This window comes from Anarhichas minor, unplaced genomic scaffold, assembly GCF_050575085.1.
Source record: "Anarhichas minor isolate MPS153535 unplaced genomic scaffold, ASM5057508v1 ptg000070l, whole genome shotgun sequence".
Lineage (NCBI taxonomy): Eukaryota > Metazoa > Chordata > Actinopteri > Perciformes > Anarhichadidae > Anarhichas > Anarhichas minor.
In genome coordinates, this window is record NW_027466516.1 from 120596 (window position 1) to 147500 (window position 26905).

The 26905-nt window shown below is 43.4% G+C and overlaps 2 protein-coding genes across 2 annotated transcripts in view; one reads left to right on the plus strand and one right to left on the minus strand.

The window, feature by feature from the left end:
• grin3bb (glutamate receptor, ionotropic, N-methyl-D-aspartate 3Bb) overlaps positions 1-2851 on the plus strand; it is a 35981-nt gene extending 33130 nt beyond the window's left edge. The window contains exons 7-9 of the mRNA XM_076079097.1: positions 925-1089; positions 1869-1936; positions 2149-2851. Of these exons, the coding sequence (XP_075935212.1) occupies positions 925-1089; positions 1869-1936; positions 2149-2851 (936 nt within the window). The remainder of the gene's footprint in view (positions 1-924; positions 1090-1868; positions 1937-2148) is intronic.
• A 12474-nt stretch (positions 2852-15325) lies between these two features.
• tmem259 (transmembrane protein 259) overlaps positions 15326-26905 on the minus strand; it is a 15897-nt gene continuing 4317 nt past the window's right edge. Inside the window, 11 exon segments of the mRNA XM_076079116.1 lie at positions 15326-16313; positions 16315-17040; positions 17466-17565; positions 18545-18677; positions 20071-20154; positions 20984-21041; positions 21211-21311; positions 22405-22527; positions 23168-23278; positions 23609-23777; positions 24149-24460. Coding sequence (XP_075935231.1) covers positions 16260-16313; positions 16315-17040; positions 17466-17565; positions 18545-18677; positions 20071-20154; positions 20984-21041; positions 21211-21311; positions 22405-22527; positions 23168-23278; positions 23609-23777; positions 24149-24460 — 1971 coding nt within the window. The 3' untranslated portion in view covers positions 15326-16259.

Sequence of the window (26905 nt, forward strand, 5' to 3'; positions counted from 1 at the left end):
GAGCGGGAGATCGACAGGCGGATCGGTGCGGCTGCAGCAGTAAAGCAGGCGCTGCACCGGACCGTCTTGGTGAAGAGGGAGCTGAGCCGGAAGGCAAAGCTCTCAATTTACCACTCGGTCTACGTTCCTACCCTCACCTATGGTCACGAACTCTGGGTTGTGACCGAAAGGACAAGGTCGCGGCTACAAGCGGCCGAAATGAGTTTCCTCCGTAGGGTGGCCGGGCTCAGCCTTAGAGATAGGGTAAGGAGCTCGGTCATCAGGAGGGAGCTTGGAGTCGAGCCGCTACTCCTTCGTGTCGAAAGGAGTCAGCTGAGGTGGTTCGGGCATCTAATTAGGATGCCTCCTGGACGCCTCCCACTGGAGGTTTTCCAGGCATGTCCAACTGGGAAGAGACCCCGGGGAAGACCCAGAACACGCTGGAGAGATTACATCTCCCAGCTGGCCTGGAACGCCTCGGGATCCCCCAGAATGAGCTGGAACATGTTGCCGGTGAGAGGGAGGTCTGGGTCAGCCTGCTTGGCCTGCTGCCACCGCGACCCGACCCCGGATAAGCGGAGGAAAATGGATGGATGGAACAATATGAAGGTTTATTTTCATCTCTACAAGCTTTCTTGTTACTCGTGTAAATCACATCTGTTTACATCAGAGGTGGTACAGTGCCTTCGATACCTTTGTAAACACAATGAACTGAACTCCAGCCTGTTTGATAGAAACACCACATGTTACTGAGGCAGAACAAGTCACATCTGTATGGAAGCATACCAGCGCAATTATGAGTAAGTCACAATTATGACAAAAGGTCTCCAATCTTTTCTCCATCTGGCACTGCAGGGTTGTAGGAGCTCCTTTTGAAGTGCGTTTCTTTCTCCAAGTTCCCTGGTAGGGACGTTGTTTAATTACTGTCTTCTTCTTCTCTGTCAGACTCTTCAGATGGGGATCAGTCACTTTTCGGGACTCTTCGTGTTGTTGTGCGTTGGAGTGGGCGGAGCGTTGCTGACTCTGGCATGTGAACACGGTTTCTACCAACTCGTCCTGCCTCACATCCGTCGCCGACAGAACCTCAAATACTGGCTGCATACATCACAGGTTAGACTCAGAAAGTGTTTGTGTGTGTTCACTATACATTCATGTTGTTGTTTTACTGTAAAAGACAAAAACATCATTCCTGCTGCAAAACTGTGTTTACAACAAAACCATCAACTGGCATTTAGGCAGCGGCAGGTTTGGGTAGGGTGATAAGGAGGTGCAGATGACGTGTTGAGGTGATTGAAGAGGTTCTAAATAGTTAAGGAGGTGCAGAGAACGTGTTGAGGTGATTGAAGAGGTTCTAAATAGTTAAGGAGGTGCAGATGACGTGTTGAGGTGATTGAAAAGGTTCTAACGAGTTAAGGAGGTGCAGAGGACGTGTTGAGGTGATTGAAGAGGTTCTAAAGAGTTAAGGAGGTGCAGAGGACATGTTGAAGTGATATAACAGTTCTGAAGAGAGTTAAGGAGGTGCAGAGAAAGTGTTGAGGTGATTGAAAAGGTTCTAAATAGTTAAGGAGGTGCAGATCACGTGTTGAGGTGATTGAAAAGGTTCTAACGTGTTAAGGAGGTGCAGAGGACGTGTTGAGGTGATTGAAGAGGTTCTAAAGAGTTAAGGAGGTGCAGAGGACGTGTTGAGGTGATTGAAGAGGTTCTAAAGAGTGTTGAGGAGGTGCAGAGGACGTGTTGAGGTGATAGAAGAGGTTCTAAAGAGTGTTGAGGAGGTGCAGAGGACCATTAATCTCTTGAAACATTACAACGTTACTGTGTAACCCTAACAGCTCATTGATGATTCTGATGTTGTTCCTGTTCAGAGGAAAATGTTTCTGTGTGTTTGGCAGAAAATCCATCGAGCTCTGAACATGACGTATGAAGACGTAAAGAGGCAGCGAGCTGAGAAAGAGAAAAGGTTGGTCTTATGTCTGATGTCATCAACATGTTTATTTTACCGTGCAGTTTAGATATCAAAGGTGATGAGGTCAACATTCAAAGTGAAGCTGCTACAAAATAATCTCAACTCAAGGTCCACTTGTTCTGGAGCTCATGACCGTATCACAAGCTTCTTCTTATAAACTGCTGTTTCCAATGTAAAGAATGAACTGTGACTCTGTTTCTGTTCAGCTGTAACCTCGAGAAGCCTCAGCCCCCCTCCGGCCCCCCTGCTCCGCCGGCCCCCGGAGCCTCGGCCAAGTGGAACAATGAGGCCAGTAAAGCCGCCGCTAAGGATGCCCGAGACTTCAAACAAGTCCACTTTAACCTGGAGACCCTGAACACTCGCCGCCTGCTCGCTCGCATCGCTACGTCTGACGCCAAGGGAGGCGGGGCCAAATCTGAAGGGCAGTTACCAGCCAAGCCAAAGGCGGGGCCAAACAGCAGACTGTGTGAGAACGGAGGACCAGCGGCTTCACTTGCCAGCCTGCTCCTTTCCCGACCCGCATCATCCTCCTCTTCTGCTTTCTCCTCTGCCCAACCCGATACCTCTGCGCCTCCTTCTGTTGCTGTAGCACCCCCGCCCCCCCGGCCTGGTGAGCTGCAGGAGCTGCAGGAACAGATCGACCAGATGAGGGAGAAGCTGAGGACGGCTCTCGCCAGGAGGGCTGAGATCCAGACCACTCTGGCCAAACCTGTCGCCACAGTAACCGACAACCCGCCTGCAGTTACCACGACGACAACAACTACGACAACAGCAATCGCCCCGCCCACCATAGCCCCGGTAACGCCCTTCCCTGCCAACACGAAGTGCGTGACGACCATGACGGACCCGCCTCACAAAGTCCTGTCCAAAGTCCGGCCCCTCCACAGCAGACTGACCAGTCAGAGGTGATGCTGTCTGTACTGGTCATGTGACTCTCACCACACGGTGGCCATTTTAAACAGCCAATAGGTTTTATTTTGAAATGCCAAAGTTAAACACAAATTCACTCGTATGTGACAATAAAGCCACAAAGAGGTAATTCATTCAGCTGTAGAGATAAGTATACGAATACTAATGTATTTGTACATTACAGAGACTCAGTGAGTCACTGAAGGGAGACTTTTAATACGAGCACAACAAGACCTTCAACTGTTTGTTTATCATATCATAACTTCAACAGGAGAGGATACTGATCATTAATAAAATCACATGTTTGGTATTTACTAGATTCTGTTGACAGATTAATGAATGGATTATATCCCGATTAAAAGGACATTGATTATTAAAGTAAGTTTGTGGTTCACTGCAGATTTGGAAATAAATCATGGAACATTTAACAATTTTAATATCGTATGTTAACACAGTAGAATAAACATAATCCCTTATATTGATGATCCAAAAAGCATTAACAAAAGAATTGTATATCAATGTATAATATTCCATAAATATATTTATTGTTCAAACCTTAATTGAAACCATAAGGTGCGTCTAAATTAAAGTGCAACACTGCACTCAACATAATCTGATGAATCCTGTAAACATGTTAAATAACTGAATGCTAAATGAATAATAATACAACTTAAATCTCGACAATAAGCTCCTGAAAATGAGTCTTGCTGGATATTCAGTGTTGTTTCAAAGGTTAAATAAGACGATTTTATGGGATTCTCATTTCATAGTAAGTTGGATTCACACGGTCTCGGCCGGTTACGGAAGTCAGAAAGTAAAATATAATATTTTGTCACTTTACAAACATTTGGAGACACTTTATGTAAATAAGGAACAAGAGAGGACCCTAAATGTAGCCCTGGTTTAATAATAATAATAATAATACATTTTATTTATATAGCGCTTTTCATAATACTCAAAGACACTTTACATTAAAATCATCATATATAAAAGCAATACACTAAAAACATAAAATACACGATATTGGTCACACATTAAAAGCAGTTTTGAACAGGTGGGTTTTGATTTGGTGGAAAGGTGGTGCTGTTTACACCAAAGTAACATCTTTCACCATATTTGACATGAAACAACAGAAAGATTTGACAACAATAGAAACATGCTTTGAAATAACCCTTAACGCATCCAGAGGCATGTGTTTATAAGTTAACTAATATGTTTTAATGAAGTTTCTGCTTGATTTAAGCTGTTGGTTGATCTGTTGCTGCTGATCTCATGACTTTTCATTTCATCTGAAACACTCACGTTTTAGTAACAGTAGTTTTTCAATCTTTGAGTAATCCTCATCCGCTGATCCTCAGACTGTTTGAAATGGCCGCTGTGACTCTAAAGTGGGGACGTGGTTTCAGGAACTTCTGTAGAAACAAGATTCACTGTGAGGCTGAATCAGAGAACTACAGCCAGTGAACGCACCACCAAACAAAAGAGAACCAGCCGCAGACAGACCTTCAAAGATGTGTTCACGGCTCACCTAAAGAAATGTTGATGCAATAAGTACTTTGTGTGGAGAAAAGCGACATCACTGTCATGTTCTATGGGACAATACAGGTACTCTTTAATGAAGGAACCTCCATCTATCAACGAAGGTGCATATTCATTTGTTTGACCCAAATATAGTTCATTAATGGATTATCTGCACAGTGTGAAATCGACCACAGAGCATACATTTTATTCAATTTATGTATTTATTTTATGCTATTTGGTACATTTGAATGGGATTGAACTCTTTGTTTCTATTAAATTGCTTTTAAGGTTTTTATTCTTAGACTGTGGTGAGATAATCTATTAAAATATTTTAGTAGATTACAATCCATTAATTGATCTATTAATAGTCCCTTTGCAAATGTTTTTTTACACTTAAAAGAGCATTTAATTAATTTAAATCATCTCATTATATTATTCTTTCTTTGTTAAATACCTTAAAACCTTGAACGTTTTAAGATATTTTATCTGCACAGTTTAAAAGTGAAAACCTATTCAAATTGATATTTTGGGTTATTTTAATGGATTATAAAATACTGTATCAGGGTGTCCATGATCAAAGGTAGTTAACATTAGCAGATACTGATATCAGAGACTCAAGTGGATGACAGTGATGAGGGACTTAAAGCTGCAGTCTTTGAACCTTACTGTTTCTTTATTAAAGATGTGTTACTTCCCGTTTCTGACTTGAAGCTTGAACAGCAGAAAACTTAATTTCTGCTGTAGCTAACTGGCCTACAGAGAGCTTCCTGCACTAAACAGTACCACCTGCTGTTTGCACTGATGACAGTCTATTTTAATATTATAACATAAAAACTTCCAGTTTAAAGGGAAAGTCTGACATTTTATTAAATCATCTCCTGTTTTCACCAGTTTGGATGTTTCAGTTTTACCTTTGTGCCCATTGTTCCAACAGGCCTATTGTTCTGACGACCCATTGTTCCGCTGGCCCATTGTACTTACGGCGCATTGTTCTGACGGCGCATTGTTCTGACGGCCCATTGTTCTGATGGCCCATTGTTCTCATGACGCATTGTTCTGATGACGCATTGTTTCGACAGGCCCATTGTTCCGACGGCCCATTGTACTGACGGCACATTGTTCTGACAGCCCATTGTTCTGACGACCCATGGTTCGTCCAGCCCATTGTACTGACGGCGCATTGTTCTGACGGCCCATTCTTCTGACAGGCCCATTGTACTGATGGCTCATTGTTCTGATGACCCATTGTTCTAAAAGCCCATTGTTCTGACAGGGCTATTGTTCCAACGGCCAATTGTTCTGACGGCCCATTGTGCTGACGGCCCATTGTTCTAACAGCCTATTGTTCCGACAGGCCCATTGTTCCACCGGCCCATTGTGCTGACGGACCATTGTTCTAACAGCCTATTGTTCCGACAGGCCCATTGTTCCACCGGCCCATTGTACTGACGGCCCATTGTTCCAACGACCCATTGTTCAGACAGCCAATTTTTCCGACAGGCCCATTGTTCCGCCGGCGCATTGTTCTGACAGCCCATTTGTTCTGACGGTGCATTGTTTCGACAGGCCCATTGTTTCTGATGGCCCATTGTACTGACGGCGCATTGTTCTGACGACCCATGGTTCCTCCGACCCATTGTTCCGCCAGCCCATTGTGCTGACGACCCATTGTTCTAACAGCCTATTGTTCCGACGGGCCCATTGTTCCACCGGCCCATTGTACTGATGGCCCATTTTCCAACGACCCATTGTTCAGACAGCCAATTGTTCTGACGGCCCATTGTTCTAACAGCCCATTGTTCCAACAGGCCCATTGTTCCGCAGGCGCATTGTTCTGACAGCCCATTGTTTCGACAGGCCCATTGTACTGACGGCGCATTGTTCTGACAGCCCATTGTTCTGACAGGCCCATTGTTCCGACGGCACATTACTCTGATGGCCTATTGTTCTGACGAGCTATTGTTCTAATAACCCATTGTTCCGACAGGCCCATTGTTCCGATGGCTCATTGTTCCGACAGCATATTTTTCTGACGGCACATTGTTCTGATGGCTCATTGTTCCTACGGCACATTGTTCTGATGGACTATTGTTCTGACGACCTATTGTTCTAATAGCCCATTGTTCCGACAGGCACATTGTTCCGATGGCTCATTGTTCCGACGGCACATTTTTTTGACGGCACATTGTTCCAACGGCGCATTGTTGTAATGGCTCATTTTTCTGACGGCCCATTGTTCCGACAGTTCTCATTTCTTTGTCATAAACTGCTTACTGCCCCAAATATCACTTCTTGGCACCATCTGTGGCAAAGTCTTAGAACATTACACATTTACACATTTTCACCTTGACCAAAGCCAATTCAAATCACCACACTGTCACTCCTCAAACTGCCATCTGACACCCGACTTTAAAGTCAGGTCCTCGATCATTCTGCAGTTATGAAACATGCACACGTTTGTGCATGTCAGTCCATTTGACAGTTCATCTCTGCAGCTTAACATTTTTCAGGAACGCACACAATTTCATGTTAGCAGATCCAAGACTGGTCACACTGTAACCAAGTCGGTTGAGTATAGTTATCATCCTACTTGACTTTACACTGAATGGCAGAACGATGGGCTTGGAAGGCTTAATCTTTCCGCATGTCACTGTGTTTTCTATTTCATGGCCAAATGATAGGAGAAAATCAGCCTCATTAGAACCTGTGAGTGAATAGTACAGGAAGACAACGTGCTTTTCTGGAATGGTCGAACATTCTGCTTGTGGTTTGAGCTCAGATGCCATGCTTGAGAAACATCTACTCTTGAGGTTCCCTCTTAATTTGATGGCTGCTTTGGCTGTACCATCTTGAGCACTTAAATGTCTGGGTCTAGCTTTGAGGGACAGATTTTCTTTGGGAAGTTCCATCATGGACAGTCTGTATAGAGGAGTTCTCCTTTCTCATCAGGAAAAGAAGGCTCCAGCCAACCCAGCGTTTGCCTTTTTGGTTGATTTGTTGACTTGGACAATGCCTAGAGGGAATTCAGTGAAGCACCAGGGGTTACAAGTCCTAGATGTACTCAGGGCATGTTGAGCTGCTCTCTTAGATTCCGTCTCTTGAGCCACTTGCACTTTGCTTTTGCAAGGATGCTTGCAAGTACTTTCTTCACAGTTAAGATCCTGCGACACACACTGTTAGCAGATTGCTGGAATCAGAAGGAAACAGGTAGCACCAATCTATTCCAGACTTCACCAAGTCATTGAAATGAAGAACAATCGTGAATACATGCAAGAATATGTATGAACTTTAGTCTAGTAGGGGACAAACATCCATTTTGTAAACTATTCCTTGTCTCATTTAACAGCAGAGGTGTTATATTTGTAATGTCCGGGCACTGCTCATTTGGAAAGGTGAAGCACTTTGGCAGTACCGGGTCTGGCCGAAGGACTATAGGATGGAAGACAGATGATGATAACTAAACAGTGATTTTTGTGTTTATTATATTTCATATCACTTTCATAAGACTTGACTGTAGCTCCCTTGTCTCTGGCGTCAACCAAAGTCCATTTCTCACCTCCAAGTACTTCAGAACGTAGCAGCTCGGCTTCTCACTGGTTTTAACAGACATCACCCCAATCCTGGCTTCTCTCTATCGGCTCCTTGTTCCTTTGAGAACTGTTTTTTGATTTTTCAGAAATGTTGAGCCTGTATGAGCCGGCTCGCAGCCTTAGATCCTCGGGTCAGACCCTTGTGGTTGTTCCAAAGCCGAGGCTCAAACAAAAGGTGACCGTGTTTTTGCCATCAGGACCCCTCTGCATTAGAACGACCTGCCTAAGGAGATCAGGCTGCTTGTCTTGCTTTGTTGGGCCTCACTGTTGAGCATTCTGTTGTTTTATTGCCTTGCTTTGTCTGTCAAAGCACTTTGTAAAAGTCTGTTTTTAAGGTGCTATACAAGTTATTATTATTACTATTATTATATCACACACCATATGTGTCACGTCCGAGGTGGCAGATCTGAGACTCAAGCGCAGACAGACACTGGAGACGAGGTGAAGTTGAAAAATAAGGTTTCTTTACTTAAAAAGTCATAAACAAAAACTGAAAGCAACTCCAACGGAGCAGGCATAAATCCAAAACAGAAAACAAAAAGGCAAAGGTACCAACCAGGAGTAAACTCTGGAACATCGAACAAACACGAGGGAGGCACAGTCAAGGAACAGACAGGGAACAAACAAGGACGATCGCACCACCAGAACAGGGAAAGCAGGGGAGTATATATGTGTGGGGTGATGAGGAGATTGAAGGCAGCTGGGTGGACTGGGCAGGTGAGTAGGATGAGTGTAATCAGGGGAAACACACACACACACAGAGACATCAGGAAGCTAACGGGATGTTACAATATGTATTCCTGGAACTTTCCGCGGCAGAAAAAAAATTGAATCCCAAAAGAATGAATATTTGCGGGGGAGCCCAGCCTCAGCCAGCAGGTGTGGAGAATATCAACAGAGAAGGAAAGGGAGTGAATCTATACAAATAATAGATAAAGTCTCATGATTCTTAACTACATCAGTTTTAATCAGTCAAGAATAGACATGATAGATGAATATTTAAAGACTGCGGGCTGAAATGCCCAAGAATCCTAATTTGCCTTTACAATAATTAATATTAACACGAGTAACTAGTATGTTTAGGCTCAAGGAAAGATTATGGTTGGGTTAAAATAACTATGTTTTACATAAAACACCTACGCTTGTTACACAACTGGCGTTAGTAAAAATCCAGAAGTTACGTAACACAACTACAGTAAAATAAATCAACGTTGACTTGGTTTCACAGAGGTTTCACAAACAGAGGTCTCCTGTGCGAAAGTCCTCCTGCGCTCGGTGCTTCAATCCCCGGCTCCTCCAGTCCGCATGTCGAAGTGTTGATACTGAACCCCTCATAGTTCCTGAGGGCTGTGCTCCGTTATTTGATGCCCTGCGAATGAGAACAGACTCTGGAGGAGACAGAGAAATGTTGAACTGTTCCTTTAAGTTTTACTGCAGCTGTGGCAAACGAAAGCGGCTGTTCCCACAGGTTCAATCCACGTCTTCCTCCATATCTGTTTGTTTCTGTGAGGCGTACACTTACCTCTCTGTTCCTTACGGGCTGTGAAGCGTTCGCTTACCTCTCTGTTCCACTAACGGGCTGTGAAGCGTTCGCTTACCTTTCTGTTCCACTAACGGGCTGTGAAGCGTTCGCTGACTCGTTTGTTTCTGTGATAAGTGAAGCTGAGGATGTTTGAGGTAAACAAGGCTCCTGAGCGGTTTGTAGTGTTTCTGGTTATGTTGATCTTCACATATTGTTAGAAAAATTAAAAAGGAAATAAGTGTGTCACCAAATTAAGTGTCTTGTTCTTCTTATAATTTTAGTTAAAATGTTAATCACATGATTATGTCATATCTAAAAAAACGTGAAAAGGAATTCATTTAAAAAATGTTTTTTTCACACATGACCTTGAGAGCAGTAAGGAATAATAATAGTGATATTAACATTAAACATATCTTACATATATTATGTTAAATAGATTCATTAGTTAACCAGCTGATCAACCAGCTGGTTTTAGCTCATCCTCCTCAGGCTATAAACTGGATCTATAGAGACCACAACACTGGTTTCCCTGGATTCCAACTGGTTGCACTGGATTCACAGAGACCACAACAGGTACTGACATGTTACGGTAAGCGTGTTGTCTCACTTCCTGTCTCCAGCGTATCTGTTGTCTGACTTTCGCAGCTCCAGCTTAACTAAGTTAACTGTGTGATATTCTTCAGTACAATCGGCTAATTAGCTGCTGTACATTTAAACATTTAAACACTCATAGCATACACGAGCTGCAGCATTCTGGATCAACTGGAGAGATTTAAGAGACTTCTGAGAGCAGCCTGATAATAAGGAATCACAGTAATCTAGTCCTGTTTGTGGACTTCAGCTCTGCCTTCAACACCATCATCCCGTCTCTGCTGCATGACAAGCTCTCCCAGCTGCAGGTGCCCGACTCCACCTGCAAGTGGATCACAGACTTCCTGTCTGACAGGAAGCAGCACGTCAAGCTGGGAAAACACGTCTCAGCCTCCCAGATCATCAGCACCGGTTCCCCCCAAGGCTATGTTCTTTCCCCTCTGCTCTTCTCCCTGTACACAAACAGCTGCACCTCCAGTCACCAGTCCGTCAAGCTCCTGAAGTTTGCGGATGACACCACCCTCATTGGACTCATCTCTGGTGGGGATGAGTCTGCCTACAGGTGGGAGACTGACCATCTGGTGACCTGGTGCAGTCTGAACAACCTAGAGCTCAACGCTCAAAAGACAGTGGAGATGGTTGTGGATTTCAGGAAGAATGCAGCCCCACATGCCCCTATCTCCCTGTGTGACTCCCCCTATCACCCTGTGTGACTCCCCCTATCACCCTGTGTGACTCCCCCTATCACCCTGTGTGACTCCCCCTATCTCCCTGTGTGACTCCCCCTATCTCCCTGTGTGACTCCCCCTATCACCCTGTGTGACTCCCCCTATCTCCCTGTGTGACTCCCCCTATCTCCCTGTGTGACTCCCCCTATCTCCCTGTGTGACTCCCCCTATCACCCTGTGTGACTCCCTCTATCACCCTGTGTGACTCACACTATCTCCCTGTGTGACTCACACTATCTCCCTGTGTGACTCCCCCTTTGACGCTGTGGAGTCCTTCCTCTTCCTGGGCTCCATCATAACCCAGGACCTCAAGTGGGAGCTGAACATCAGCTCCATCACAAAGAAGGCTCAGCAGAGGATGTACTTCCTGAGGCAGCTGAAGAAGTTCAACCTGCCAAAGACAATGATGGTGCACTTCTACACAGCCATCATTGAGTCCATCCTCTGCTCCTCCATCACGGTCTGGTACGCTGCAGCCACTGCCAAGAACAAGGGCAGACTGCAGCGGATCATTCTCTCTGCTGAGAGGGTGATTGGCTGCAATCTGTCGTCCCTTCAGGACTTGTTCACTTCAAGGACCCTGAAGCGAGCAAGAAGGATTGTAGCCGACCCCTCTCACCCTGGACATGAACTGTTCGTGCCCCTCCCATCTGGCAGAAGGCTGAGATCCATCAGGACCAAGACCTCACGCCACAAAAACAGCTTCTTTCCATCCGCAGTCGGGCTCATTAACAGAGCCCGGGACCCCCACTGACTCTGTCATCCCCAGGACAAATTCCCACCGGTCACTCCCCTGCATCCCTTCTATTACACTCAACACTTTTACACTACACCTACATCTCACTTGTTTATAGTCCTGTTATCTGTTCGTTGTTTATAGTCCTGTTATCTGTTCGTTTGTGCACTATTTTAGATTTCACTTTATTTTATATCTCTTGTAAATTTTAATATGTTTCTACTTGCACTGATTGTTGTTGATTGTTAAATGTTTGCACTTCCCGTCACGTCAAATTCCTTGTATGTTCAACATACCATGGCAATAAACGGTTCTGATTCTGATTCAAGAAGTAACAAATGCGACAGGAAGACAGGATGTGTCTGATTTTTTAAATGTTACGAAAGTGAAAAAAGATTTTATGAGAGTTAAAAGACAAATCCTGATCAAAGATAACTCAGAGATTCTTTACGGTGCTGCTGGATACCAGAGAAACTATAACATTAGATAACTGGTTTCTAGTAGAATAACTTCACTTTAGTCTGAGTTTAACATCAGGAAGTTGCAGCTCATCAGGTTATGTCATGTCCTTAAGGCTTGAAGTTTAGCGAGCTGGTTGGTTTCATCTTGATCAATATATATAACTGAGTATCATCTGCATAACAATGAAAGTTTATGGAGTGTTTTCTGATAATATTGCCTAAAGGAAGCATATATAAGGGGAATAAAATTGGTCCAAGCACAGAACCTTGTGGAACTCCATAACTGACGTTCGAGGTTTCATCGTTTACAAACTGAGATCGATCTGATAAATAGGACTTAAACCAGTTCAGTGCGGTTCCTTTGATGCCAATATAATATTCTAGTCTCTGCAACAGGATGTAATGGTCTATAGTACTAAGGTCTAACAGGACAAGAACAGAGACTAGTCCTTTGTCTGATGCAGTTAGAAGGTCATTAGTTATTTTCACCAGAGCTGTCTCTGTGCTATGATGCTTTCTAAGTCCTGACTGAAAATCCTCAAATAAACTATTGTAACAATGAAAGTCACACAACTGATTTGTGACTGCAAGGATCTTAGAGAGGAATTAACCTATAAGAGTCTGTTCATTCTTGGTTAAAGACTCTGGTCTCTCTGAACACTTTTCTCTCTTTGGAGAGCGTCATGTGAGATAACTTCTCTGACTCGCGCCTTGTTCCTGCTCTCCCTTCTGCTTCCTCGTCTCAGCCCCGTGTGTCACGCTGTATGAACATCTCACTCGAGTCAGGAAACTTGTCAGAATACAGAATACTATTTGCACCGCTGAACAAGTGCCGTAAAGCCTGAAAAAGCTGCGCCGGTTAAAATAGAAGCGCTCCGTCAAAATTGAATAATTCTCAATTATCGATCGGTTTTAGGACCTGGGTCCGGATGCAACGGCGTCTGGGTCCGGACCCGGACCGCGGTCAACCTATTAGGGACCCCTGGTCTATACTATGACTTTTTAATGACTTTTTACGACATACTATACTATGACTTTTATGAGTTTACACTTCTATGACAAGAAGGTAAATGATATCAAATCCTCCTTCACTCAGCCCCCTTCTCCCTGTCCACCCTCTCCCTCTCTAGCTCTTCCCCCTCAGCTCTCCCTCCCCTCTCCATGCCCCATCTTACTCTATCTGGCTCCCCTCTCCCCTAACGAGGTCTTCAACCTTGTTACATCTAACCGCCTCACCACGTGCTCCCTTGACCCGATCCCCTCTCCTCTTCTTCAGTCTATTGCGACTGAACCCTTCCTTTCCTCACCCACCTCATCAACACATCTCTAGTTTCAGGATGCTTTCCCACAGCTTTCAAGACTGCCAGAGTCACCTCCCTTCTGAAGAAACCATCACTTGAACCCTCTGATGTCAAGAACTTCAGACCGGTTTCTCTTCTACCCTTTCTATCCTAAACACTTGAACTTGTCTTTAATCAACTGTCTTCCTATTTCCACCAGAACAGCCTCTTGGACCCCCACCAGTCCGGGTTCAAAGTGGGTCACTCGACAGAGACAGCCCTCCTTGCGGTGACGCCAACTCGGACTGCGAGGAACCTGGGTGTGACCCTGGATGACCAACTGTCGTTCTCAGCAAACATTGCATCGGTTACACGCTCCTGCAGATTCCTGCTCTACAACATCAGGAGGATTCGCCCCTTCCTCACTGACGAGACGGCGCAGGTGCTCATCCAGGCTCTTGTCATCTCCCGCCTGAACTGCAACTCTCTACTTGCCGGAGCCCTGGCGTCAGCCATCAGCCATCAGACCTCTGGAGCTTGTCCAGAAAGCTGCAGCTCGCCTGGTGTTCAATCGCCCCAAGTTCTCCCACACATCTTCCCTTCTCCGTTCTCTACACTGGCTCCCTGTAAGAGCATCCAGTGTAAGACTCTGGTGCTAGCCTACAGGGCAGTGGAAGGAACAGCTCCTTCCTATCTCCAGGCCACGGTCAAGCCCTACACCCCCGCCCGACCACTTCGCTCTGCTGCCTCGGGGCGATCGGTTGCCCCGTCGCTCAGAGGTCCCTGCGGCCGATCGACCCGGTTTCGTCCTGGCCCCACAGTGGTGGAATGAACTTCCCACTGACGTCAGGACGGCAGAGTCGCTGCCCATCTTTCATCAGGCTGAAGACTCACCTCTTCAAGAAGTACTACCCTGAGCCTTCCACTCACCACTTATTGTATTCATACTAGTTTGTTTCTGTACCTTTGCTCTGGTTTATGCTCTTAGATGCTTGTTTAAAGGAGATGCACTTATGACTTCTGGGTCTACCTGTCTACAGGTCTACCGTTCAACAGATCTACAGGTCTACCGTTCAACAGATCTACCCGGTACTTTACAACGATCCAGTCCCTTGTAAACGGGTCAGATAGTTCACTTCCTGTTTGAAGACAGAAATAATCACTCCTTCACACTGTGTTTGTGCAAACAGCTGTTGTTGTGCACTGGTTTTACTGGACATTTAAATACAGTTTGATGAGTTTCAGGCTTTAGATCTAACGAGGTCTACAGTCATCCAAGAGGCACGAAGAAGAAACAATAACTCAGTCCATCACTTTAGTTCAGTCTCTGGTGCTGATGTCACACTTTAGGCTCCGCCCCCTCCGTAACACAAATGTTGAGAATGAATGAATGTGTGTGTATGTATGTATGTATGTATATATATATATAAATAATTCTCTAATTAAATATAAATATATATTTATATATAAATATATAAATATATATTTATATATTTATATATAAATATATTTATATATATATATATTTATATATAAATATATTTATATATAAATATATTTATATATAAATATATTTATATATAAATATATAAATATATAAATATATAAATATATTTATATATAAATATATTTATATATAAATATATTTATATATAAATATATTTATATATAAATATATTTATATATAAATATATTTATATATAAATATATAAATATATAAATATATTTATATTTAAATATAAATATATTTATATTTAAATATAAATATATTTATATATAAATATAAATATATTTATATTTAAATATAAATATATTTATATATAAATATAAATATATTTATATATAAATATATTTATATATAAATATATTTATATATAAATATATTTATATATAAATATAGACTATAGACTATAAATATATATTCAACATTTATAAATGTTATATAATATATATATAAATATATTTATATATATATTTATATATAAACATATATACAGTATATATATATAAGTATATATATAAGTATATTTATACATGTTTTGGGATGATGATGAAATGTGACTTTATTTAATTAATAATTCATCTGTTTGAATAAATGAGTTTAAAAGAACTTGAGTGTTTTCTGCAAAATCAACGATAACATTTAAGTAACGACCAGAAGCACCTGAACGCACCAGCAGACGTCTCATTTCTTTCTTCGGTTCCCTGAATGCATCACAGTGACAGCAGGAGGCGGGGCCTAAGTTGTGACACAGCTGGCATCATATTGCACAACCAATCAGCTGGCTCCGCTGTTGAGGTCTCTGTCTCGTCCACAGAGGGTTATTGATAAGGCATCGGTCCACTAAAACCACTTCCTGTTCTCAACGGGTTCTTCAAAATAAAAGCACGGAAACAGTTCTTCAGTCTGTCAGAGTCAGGGCTGATCAACAGAGATTCACTGATCCATAACTGATCATCAGCATCAGTCTGGTGTCTGTCTGTGTCTCATTGGTTCTCAGTGAAACAGCTGATCGATGTAGATTCATGTAGATCAATACTCAGGAGGAAACGGGGACTATTTTCACCAGCGGATGAATCCACATGAGGCGCTCTAGTGAGTGTGTGTGTGATGATGATGATGAAGGATATTGGAAACATTCTGAACATGAAGATTTATACAGTGATTCATATTTCTATAATAATAATAATAATAATAATAACTGAGTTTATGGATCTAAGTGATGAACATTTACAGATATCTTTGTTCTCTGAAGATGGTTCTGGACTGTTCTGGGCTAGATTCTACAGTCGATCTGGTTTCCAGGTGAAGTGAAGACTCTGTGGCCCCTCAGACGAGTCCCGTGACCTCTTGTGGGGCCCCGAGCATCAGCTTCCTTAGCAATCACTTGTTTGTTTGATATCAGAAATTAAATTGATCAGCCAATCACTGATCAATCCCCCTGATCAGCTGACAGACTGAGGACTAGACCTGGACTCTCAGGACGGGGTCTGTGGCGCTCTGCAGTCTGAACCTGGACTCAGTGGGGGGGGGGCAGTCTGTCTGTGAGGGGGTCTCCTCCATAGGCCCCACCTCCACCACTTGGAGCCCTCTGATTGGAGGGCTGGGTGGCAGATCGGCTCCTCCTGCTGTGGTTTTGATTTCAACAGAAACAGCTTTCTGATCGTCTTCACCTCCACCAACTCCTCCTCCTCCTCCTCCTCCTCCTCCTCCTCCTCCTCCTCCTCCTCCTCCTCCTCCTCCTCCTCCTCCTCCTCCTCCTCCTCCTCCTCCTCCTCCTCCTCCTCCTCCTCCTCCTCCTCCTCCTCCTCCTCCTCCTCCTTCCATCCAGATGCCAGCCAGGACACTGACCTCTGCTGCTCCTGCTGTCCCCTGCCCTCCAGGTGCACCTCCTTCGTCCACGGTGTCAGCGGAGGAGTGCTGGTTGGAGGAGGACAGAGCTTCAGTGATGATGGCCGCAGTCTGAGCGACCCAGTTGAGCTCCGACCTCACCTCCCCTCCACCTCCTGGTGCTGCTGGGGAGGAAGAGGTCTGGGGGTTAGTCTGAGCCTCCTGCTGCGTGCTGTTGGGTCCTGATCCCGGTCCTGTTCCTGGTCCCGGTCCTGCAGCAGCAGCACTGTTGTTGTTGTTCAGGTTGTCCTGCAGGGCTGTCTGGTTTGCCTGACCCGCCTGCTGGTTCTGAAGCAGCATCTCCTGGATCCGGATCTGCTGCAGGATGGCAGGAAGCTCGTAGTGGTGGAAGAAGTAGATCATGGAGTGCTGAGGAAGAGGAAGAGGAGTTAATGACAGGAAGTGACTCCTTTCTGCTGAGGGAAGCATCGTCTACATTAAAGCGTCCTTCTCTTCTTCTTTCTCCTCTTTTCAGAAAGACATCTCCAAAGATGACATAATTGTTCTATAAAGTCTCAGTTTAACATGCGTCTCCTGTTCCTAACTGTCCTCCACACCATCATTATCTCCATCATCAATGATCATCATGAATATTAATATCATGAATGAGAACCCAGATCTTCATTCATGGATCTAATCCAGACCAACAGGTCGTCATCAGGCTAAAACCATCTCATTCATAAGTCACATACTTTGGTTCTTTGAGGTTTGATTTATATGAAGCTGTCTAACGACAGTGCTCTTAATATGAGATGACTCCGTATGAAGGTGATGAAGAGGACGGTGGTTCTGACCTGGATGAAGAGCCAGGAGGTGACCAGGGCCAGGCTGCTGTACTGCCCGTTGAAGCGGTAGTGATATGCGTAGAATGCAAAGTGGTAAAGATAGAAGAACCTGAGGAACAAAGACACGTTCATGTTGAAAACCATCCATCTTTATGCGAGTCCTTCACATATCTCGGTACAAACATCTCTGGACCATCGACCGGAAGACGTGGACGTAGTCACACATTAGCTCGTAGAGTTCTGCTTTTTGGTCAACATCTGGGCTTTTGGGACCAGAAGCGACAGGAGACAGTGGAGCTAAGTAGAGACCTGTCAATCACCGTGTAGCCCCGCCCTAAAGCATCCCCTGCTTTATGGTCCGTTTGACTCTAAATGGACCATAATGTACTAAATGAACATCATGCTGTATTGAAGAAGACTTGAAACTAGAGATTGAGACCATAAACTCATGTTTACAATGTTTACTGAGGTAATAAATCAAGAGAGAAGTAGAGTCATTTTCCCATAGACTTCTATACAATCAGAGGAGTCGCCCCCTGGTGGACACTAGAGAGAATGCAGCTTTAACAGATGAAGCTTTGACTTCACTTTAAAGAACCGGAGGTTGTCTCCTGCTTTGGATCAAGCCAGAAAAAGTGACATTTTTTCTGATTTTATATTATTATTATAATTATCTCCTACACACTTTGTGCTACTGCATTTGGTGGACATGTGAAGATATCTCTAAATGACCCTGACAGGTAGCGCTGCAGCAGCATCATCTACTATAAAGAAAGGAATCTCTGTGGTCTCTGTCATGAAATCTTAAGTAAAACATGAAACACCAAAATATGGTTACCTTTTGTACTACATTTGTCAGTGTTATTTCTGGTATGTGATTATTTGTTTCATGTATCACGTGGTCGCAATGATCAACACCGACTCGCCTGTCAGGTTTGTTTACGAGTCCAGAGAGCAGCTGAATGATCGTCATGCACTCGAAATCATCCCTCGCCACGTTGTTTCCACTGTGCTGTGATTGGTCCGTACCTCTGGGAGTGGTTTGAATTGAGCCAATGATGTGAGCCAGTGTTGGTCATGTGACTAACCTCAGCCAGTGGCGTTTGCTGGTATTGGTGTGACAGCAGATGGCGTCGTACTGATCGGCCAACCAGACGATGAGGATGATGTAGAAGGCTGTTGTCGTGTCGTTGAAGAACTCGGACATGATGGCCTCCATGCCTGATGACAGGAAGTGACACCAGCAGGTCAGGATTTTACTCTTTCAGCTGCACAAAACCTCCAACAAATCACTGGCTTCAGACTCCAGGAGAGACAACGTCTGATGACATCAAAAGGTATTTCTTATGAAGCTCTGAAATAAACCGTGGACCCAACAGCCTCAACTCAGGTCTCGACTGTCTAGAGTCTGGATTTAACTGCCTCCAGTCAGACCATGACTGCTTCTACTCAGGACTGTCTAGTCACTGCGGGGGACTAATAGGCGGACCTGGACCTCCAACCAATAGACAATTGAGAATTATAAAATTTTGAATGAGCGCTTCCATTTTAACAGGCGCAGCTTTTCCAGCCTTTACGGTACTCGTTCAGCGGTCCAGGAAACACACCGACCAATTATATGCTTTGTAAATCACATCACGTGTTGCTGCTCAGCCAATCAAATATGTGTATTCTGATAAACATCCTGAATCAAGTGAGGTTTACACACATGGGTAAGAGACCGAGTAGTACGTGAGTCAGTGAAGTTATTTCACATAACATTCTCCAAAGAGAGAAAAGACAGACTCTTAAATGTTAATTCTTCACACGGGTAGTTCATATGTCTCATATGTTGAGAGACCGTGACGATTATTAGAAGCAGTAATATGAAGCGACACTATGAGACAAAGCACAACTCTTTAGAGCAAACGTACCCACTCACATCTGAAATGAATTCACAGAAAATAAACCTAAGAGCCCAATATGATCAGAATCATAACACATGAATTCACTTCCCAACAATGATGTAAACAGAGAGAATAGAGCTGAAACAAGTGGTTCAATTCATAATATAATATCATCACTTCACACCTGAATGAACTGAATTTAAAGCTGCAGGACAATTCAGTGAAATACATTTTTCTAAAATGAATTACTTTACTTTAAGATGCACATTTTTCTAAAGCTTTCTGTTATGTCAGTTATTCTTTAATCCAGCTCTTATTCTACTTGAAACAAGAGAAGAACATTTATTTATTAATAGAGTATTTATTATTTATAATTCATCCAGTTCAATTTGAAAACTGACAATAAATATTGTTGAGATATTATTCAATTGATCTGACAGTCAGTTGTTTTACTACATACAGACGATAATACAACTGTTGGCTACTTTAATATATATGGAACTAAATCATAGAACAAGTTAGACATTATTGTGATGTTCTGGACCTCTAAATGGACCTCATTGAATACCCCTGATCTAGACTCTGGATTTAACTGCTTCCACTCAGGACTTGACAGACTTGGATTCAGGTGGAACCCTGTAGTTTAACTGTTCAGACCAGGTTTGGCCAAATATTAGGACTAGATTTCAGCCCGGTCCTGTCTTGACTAGGTACTTGACTGGACTTACCAACGAGAGCCAGGATGACTGTGAGCAAAGGGGCTGCTGGGAAGGCGATAGTCATGTTCATCTCCAACATCTGAAGAAGATCCACTGAGGGGGGACAGACCGAGACCACATCAACACACAGCTGATGGTTTAAAGACAGAGTTAATATATTCTGTACTAACACAAGTACTCTGTTCAAGTACCGAATCATATTATTTATTTAAAATGAAAAACGAATCAGTTATCAAAGTTCGCAAACTGGACCAGACTGAACTGAACTACATTGGACTACATTAAACCTTTCTGGACTGGACTACAATGAACTGGTGTGGATTATACTGGACTACAATGAACTGGTGTGGATTATACTGGACTGAACAATGAATTGGTGTGGATTATACTGGACTGGACTATAACGAACTGGTGTGGATTATACTGGACTGGACTACAACGAACTGGTGTGGATTATACTGGACTACAATGAACAATGAACTGGTGTGGATTATACTGGACTACAATGAACAATGAACTGGTGTGGATTATACTGGACTGGACTGAACAATGAACTGGTGTGGATTATACTGGACTGAACAATTAACTGGTGTGGATTATACTGGACTGAACAATTAACTGGTGTGGATTATACTGGACTGAACAATGAACTGGTGTGGATTATACTGGATTGAACTGAACAATGAACTGGTGTGGATTATACTGGACTGAACTGAACAATGAACTGGTGTGGATTATACTGGACTGAATTGAACAATGAACTGGTGTGGATTATACTGGACTGAATTGAACAATGAACTGGTGTGGATTATACTGGACTGAACTGAACAATGAACTGGTGTGGATTATACTGGACTGAACTGAACAATGAACTGGTGTGGACCGATTTCTGTGTGGAAGTGAGGTCTCAGATTAAACTGACCGATGAAGACGAAGATCTGGTGGTGAGAATATCTGAGCAGCATGGACACTGACAGAGTCTGAAAAAGACAAAACATGAGTTAGATATTTCTGCTTTCCTTTAAATCTTCCTCTTTATTCTAAAACACCACCTCACACTGCCATGTAAGATGTTAATATGAAAGTCTAACCTTTGACTTTTATGTATTTAAAACTGTCAGACATCACCGCGATAACTTATTCACTTACGAATATGACCATGATGACGAAGGCGGCCAGGTAGGATGTTCTGGCCATCCACATGCTGACAAAGCGGTAATGTTCTCCAGACACCACATTTCTCAGGAACCCTGCAGAGAACCACACTGTGCCATCAACAACCTGCTGATGACTCAGTTTCTAACTCACTGAACTACACACACCAGGTTACTGATTACTTATTAGATAATCGCTGGTCTCTTATGGAAATGAGGGACTAGAGGAACTCAGGTTCTGTAATCAGAGTAGGGGACAAGCGGGACTCAGGTTCTGTAATCACAGTAGGGGACAAGCGGGACTCAGGTTCTGTAATCACAGTAGGGGACAAGCGGGACTCAGGTTCTGTAATCAGAGCAGGGGACAAGCGGAACTCAGGTTCTGTAATCAGAGCAGGGGACAAGCGGAACTCAGGTTCTGTAATCAGAGCAGGGGACTAGCGGAACTCAGGTTCTGTAATCAGAGTAGGGGACTAGCGGAACTCAGGTTCTGCAATCAGAGTAGGGGACTAGTGGAACTCAGGTTCTGCAATCAGAGTAGGGGACTAGTGGAACTCAGGTTCTGCAATCAGAGTAGGGGACTAGTGGAACTCAGGTTCTGTAATCAGAGTAGGGGACTAGAGGAACTCAGGTTCTGTAATCAGAGTAGGGGACAAGTGGAACTCAGGTTCTGTAATCAGAGTAGGGGACTAGAGGAACTCAGGTTCTGTAATCAGAGTAGGGGACAAGTGGAACTCAGGTTCTGTAATCAGAGTAGGGGACAAGTGGAACTCAGGATCTGTAATCAGAGTAGGGGACTAGAGGAAATTAGGTTCTGATGGCTCAGGTTCACAGTCAGGGCTGACTCAGGTTCATAGTCAGGGCTGGCTCAGGTTCATAGTCAGGGCTGGCTCAGGTTCATAGTCAGGGCTGGCTCAGGTTCATAGTCAGGGCTGGCTCAGGTTCATAGTCAGGGCTGGCTCAGGTTCATAGTCAGGGCTGGCTCAGGTTCATAGTCAGGGCTGGCTCAGGTTCATAGTCATTTCTAAAGCTGAGAAATAGAAGTGGAACATGGGTTTGGTAATGAGGAGATGGATCTAAGGATCTGTAATTGAAGTCGGGGGTTTGAGAAACAGAATTGGTATTCAAACTGGATTTGTTAAGACACAACATCAAAATATTTTGGAACAAACAGGTGATGTCTCGCTACCTTTGTTCTCCTCGTTTTCTGCGAGCGCCTTCACGCTGGACATCAGGATGTCATCGTAACCCAAAAACTCGTCCAGCAGGAAGCGACTGAAGCCGTCACCGAAACACTCGTCCTTCATGGGATCTGAACAGGTGAACAAGTTTCATCAAAGGTGTGAGAGTCACGTGACTGTGAGGCAGACAGGTGTTCAGTGTTCTCTTCTCATTTATCTATTTTGTGCCTCCTCGTCTCCTCCCTCCTTGATCTCAGCGCTCCACCTTGAAGGACGTCCCAATTCTAACATGCATCTCTAGGAGCTAGGAGGCTTCTGGAGGAGCTATAAGTAAGGAAACACTGGTGCATCCTTTAGGGAAGTCTTTCAACACCCGTGAGGAATAAATGAGTGGTGATACACAGCTGAATAATCTGAAACCATAACAGGACTCTACATGCAACGATTCCTTTTGTTCTCAAAAGTTATATATATTTAAGATGATCAAACTTTCTGTCCTTTACAGTTTGTGTAGCTCACTCTGTTCTAACTGCATTCATTAATGACATTTTCACCGGATATTAATTATGTTGTTATCTTGATCGTAGCTACATTAAATCCACCTGCTATTGTGAATTGAATTAATATTAAATATACTGTATATATATCGTCTCTTCCTCGCCTCCTCCGCTCTCATCTCCTGTGGCCTGGACTAAGATGCGAGGAGAGAAGGTGAGGAAAGGAATCAAGGATATACAAACTGGGAAATGAGAAAAGCCTTCAGTATCTTACCCAAAGTAACGACCATGACAGGGATGTTGAGTCTCTGTCTGGTGGTCTGAGACAAACGCAGGAAGCCGTACTCCAGAGAATACTCCACGATGTACTCCTCCTGAGGCCACACTAAGGACACAAGAACATGACTACTTTTAGGACACCAACAGACATGACACTACAGTATCTGAGGAGGTTTATCTTCATAATGAGCTCTTCCTCTTGTTCTGGTTTACAGTCACTGAGACTGCTACCACCTTCTGGGGTTAAGGAGAATCTCAGATCTCCACAGGTGGAGGAGGAAGAAATGAGGAAAGAGGGAGGTGGAGAGGAGGGAGGAAAAGGAGGAGGAGGGGGAGAGGAAGAGGTGTAGAGGAGGTAGAAGGAAGGAGGAGAAGGGACAGGGAGGAGGAATGAGGAGGAGAGAGGAAGAGCGGGAGGAAGAGGAGGAGGGTTTACCTGCTCTGGTCATCATCTCCAGCTCAGACACTGAGTCCTTCAGCGGCTGCATACCTTTAGTGGCCTGGCTGAAGGAGACGTCCTGGCTGTCGTTCACTCCTGCTCCTCCTCTTCCAACACCTCCTCCAATCAGAGACGGCTTCAGACGAGGCTCAATGTCCAGCTTAAACTGCAGGAGAAAACAGAGTAGAACTAGTTCTTTCTATAAAAGAACGAATCTGAGAACAACAGGGACTACTCTGAAAACTACGGGGACTACTCTGAAAACTACGGGGACTACTCTGAAAACTACGGGGACTACTCTGAAAACTACGGGCACTACTCTGAAAACTACGGGGACTACTCTGAAAACTACAGGCACTACTCTGAAAACTACGGGCACTACTCTGAAAACTACGGGCACTACTCTGAAAACTACGGGCACTACTCTGAAAACTACAGGCACTACTCTGAAAACTACGGGCACTACTCTGAAAACTACGGGCACTACTCTGAAAACTACGGGCACTACTCTGAAAACTACAGGCACTATCTGCTCACCTGCACTGAGCTGTTGTCAAACATCTCCAGGGTCATCTCCTCCTCGTCGTCTTCCTCCTCCTGCAGCGCTGCCAGGCTGAGCCCCACCACTCCTCTCGGTCCTCCTCCTCCCTCCTCAGCCTCCAGCTCCTCCTGGAGGCCTGTGGAGTCGTAGTACTGCAGGAAGACCGGGGCTCGGCTGGAGTTCCTCTGGATCTCCACCCGCAGGATGCCGTCCCGAGGCCAGCGCTCCCTCACCACCTCCAGACAGTTGATGGGCGAGCGAGAGAAGGCGATGTGAATGTAGGCGAGGATGAAGAGGACGAAGAGCGCCTGAGCAGGAGCACAGAGGAGTAAATAAGACAACGCCTCCACTAACATGATGTTAGGCTGATAGTCAGTGGAGCTCATTTAACTTTCACACATCAAAAACATTCTCATCATAGCTTCTATTGATGCCTTTATTTGATGATCGGGCTGAAGTCAGTTTGATAATCTCGGGCTTAAGCAGGCAGCAACCTCTGGTTCTTTAAAGTGAAGTCAAAGCTTCATGTGTTAAAGCTGCATTCTCTCTACTGTCCATCGGGGGGCGACTCCTCTGGTTGTATAGAAGTCTATGAGAAAATGATTCTACTTCTCTCTTGATTACCAGTCTGCATCATGACCCACCATGACCCAGCAGTCTGTTGCATCACTGTTTTCTGAGTAAAGCCTGGAGGGGTGACTGCTGTTAATCTGGTGGATTTACACAATCTCTGGACTTCCCCACCAGACTCCATTCAAAATCCTGTCATTTTAATCTGCAGGAATGATCCTGCAGATTAGACAGCTTCTTAAAGGAATATTCTGTTGTTGTTTTCCAGGCATATTTGTTTATGTTGTCCAGAGGACACTGGATGGACTATAAGTTTCAACTTGACTTACATGAGATGCTGCTGTTAACAGAGTATGACAAACGTTAAGGTTTCATGAACCCCATCCTGACTCAGTAACCCTGTGTTATATCTTTACTTGAGATGCACTAATCTGACTGCTGACCGACCAATCAGTGTCAGATATCAGATTATTTGCAGGTCACATTTCCACATCTGTGCCGCTGCTCGATAGTTTAACATCTCGAGATATTATGAAATGTGATTTAGGAGACGAGCACTTCTCCTTGTCCTTAACGTGTTGCAGCTGGTTAGCGGTCTAAAGTGATATTAAAAACTTTGCTATAACGTTAGAGTAGATAACATGAAAACAAAATGTGTGGTTAGAACTCAGCTGGTCCGTTAGCTGCTAGCTAACGTGAGTGTTCTTCAGCGTGAGTGAAGGAGACAGAAAGCTCAAAAAGAAATTCATGAAGAAACCTTAAAAATACTTGTGACAACTAACTTAATCAGACTTATATATTATATTGTAATTCATTCCCATCATGCTGCTCACAGTAATCAGAGTCCTGCTGGTAACTAAGCTAACAGCTAACATAACGGAGGTTGCATTGACTTGTATTATGATGCATTCAAGCTACACCTTGTGTTATATACCTAACTCCATATAAGAGACGTTTCACACCTTGTGTTATATACCTAACTCCATATAAGAGACGTTTCACACCTTGAGTTATATACCTAACTCCATATAAGAGACGTTTCACACCTTGTGTTATATACCTAACTCTATATAAGAGACGTTTCACACCTTGTGTTATATACCTAACTCTATATAAGAGACGTTTCACACCTTGTGTTATATACCTAACTCTATATAAGAGACGTTTCACACCTTGAGTTATATACCTAACTCCATATAAGAGACGTTTCACACCTTGTGTTATATACCTAACTCTATATAAGAGACGTTTCACACCTTGTTATATATCTAACTCTATATAAGAGACGTTTCACACCTTGTTATATATCTAACTCCATATAAGAGACGTTTCACACCTTGTTATATATCTAACTCTATATAAGAGACGTTTCACACCTTGTTATATATCTAACTCTATATAAGAGACGTTTCACACCTTGTTATATATCTAACTCTATATGAGAGACGTTTCACACCTTGTTATATATCTAACTCTATATAAGAGACGTTTCACACCTTGTTATATATCTAACTCTATATAAGAGACGTTTCACACCTTGTTATATATCTAACTCTATATAAGAGACGTTTCACACCTTGTTATATATCTAACTCTATATGAGAGACGTTTCACACCTTGTTATATATCTAACTCTATATGAGAGACGTTTCACACCTTGTTATATATCTAACTCTATATAAGAGACGTTTCACACCTTGTTATATATCTAACTCCATATAAGAGACGTTTCACACCTTGTTATATATCTAACTCTATATAAGAGACGTTTCACACCTTGTTATATATCTAACTCTATATAAGAGACGTTTCACACCTTGTTATATATCTAACTCTATATAAGAGACGTTTCACACCTTGTTATATATCTAACTCTATATAAGAGACGTTTCACACCTTGTTATATATCTAACTCTATATAAGAGACGTTTCACACCTTGTTATATATCTAACTCTATATGAGAGACGTTTCACACCTTGAGTTATATACCTAACTCTATATAAGAGACGTTTCACACCTTGAGTTATATATCCAACTCTATATAAGAGACGTTTCACACCTTGTTATATATCTAACTCTATATAAGAGACGTTTCACACCTTGTTATATATCTAACTCTATATGAGAGACGTTTCACACCTTGAGTTATATACCTAACTCTATATAAGAGACGTTTCACACC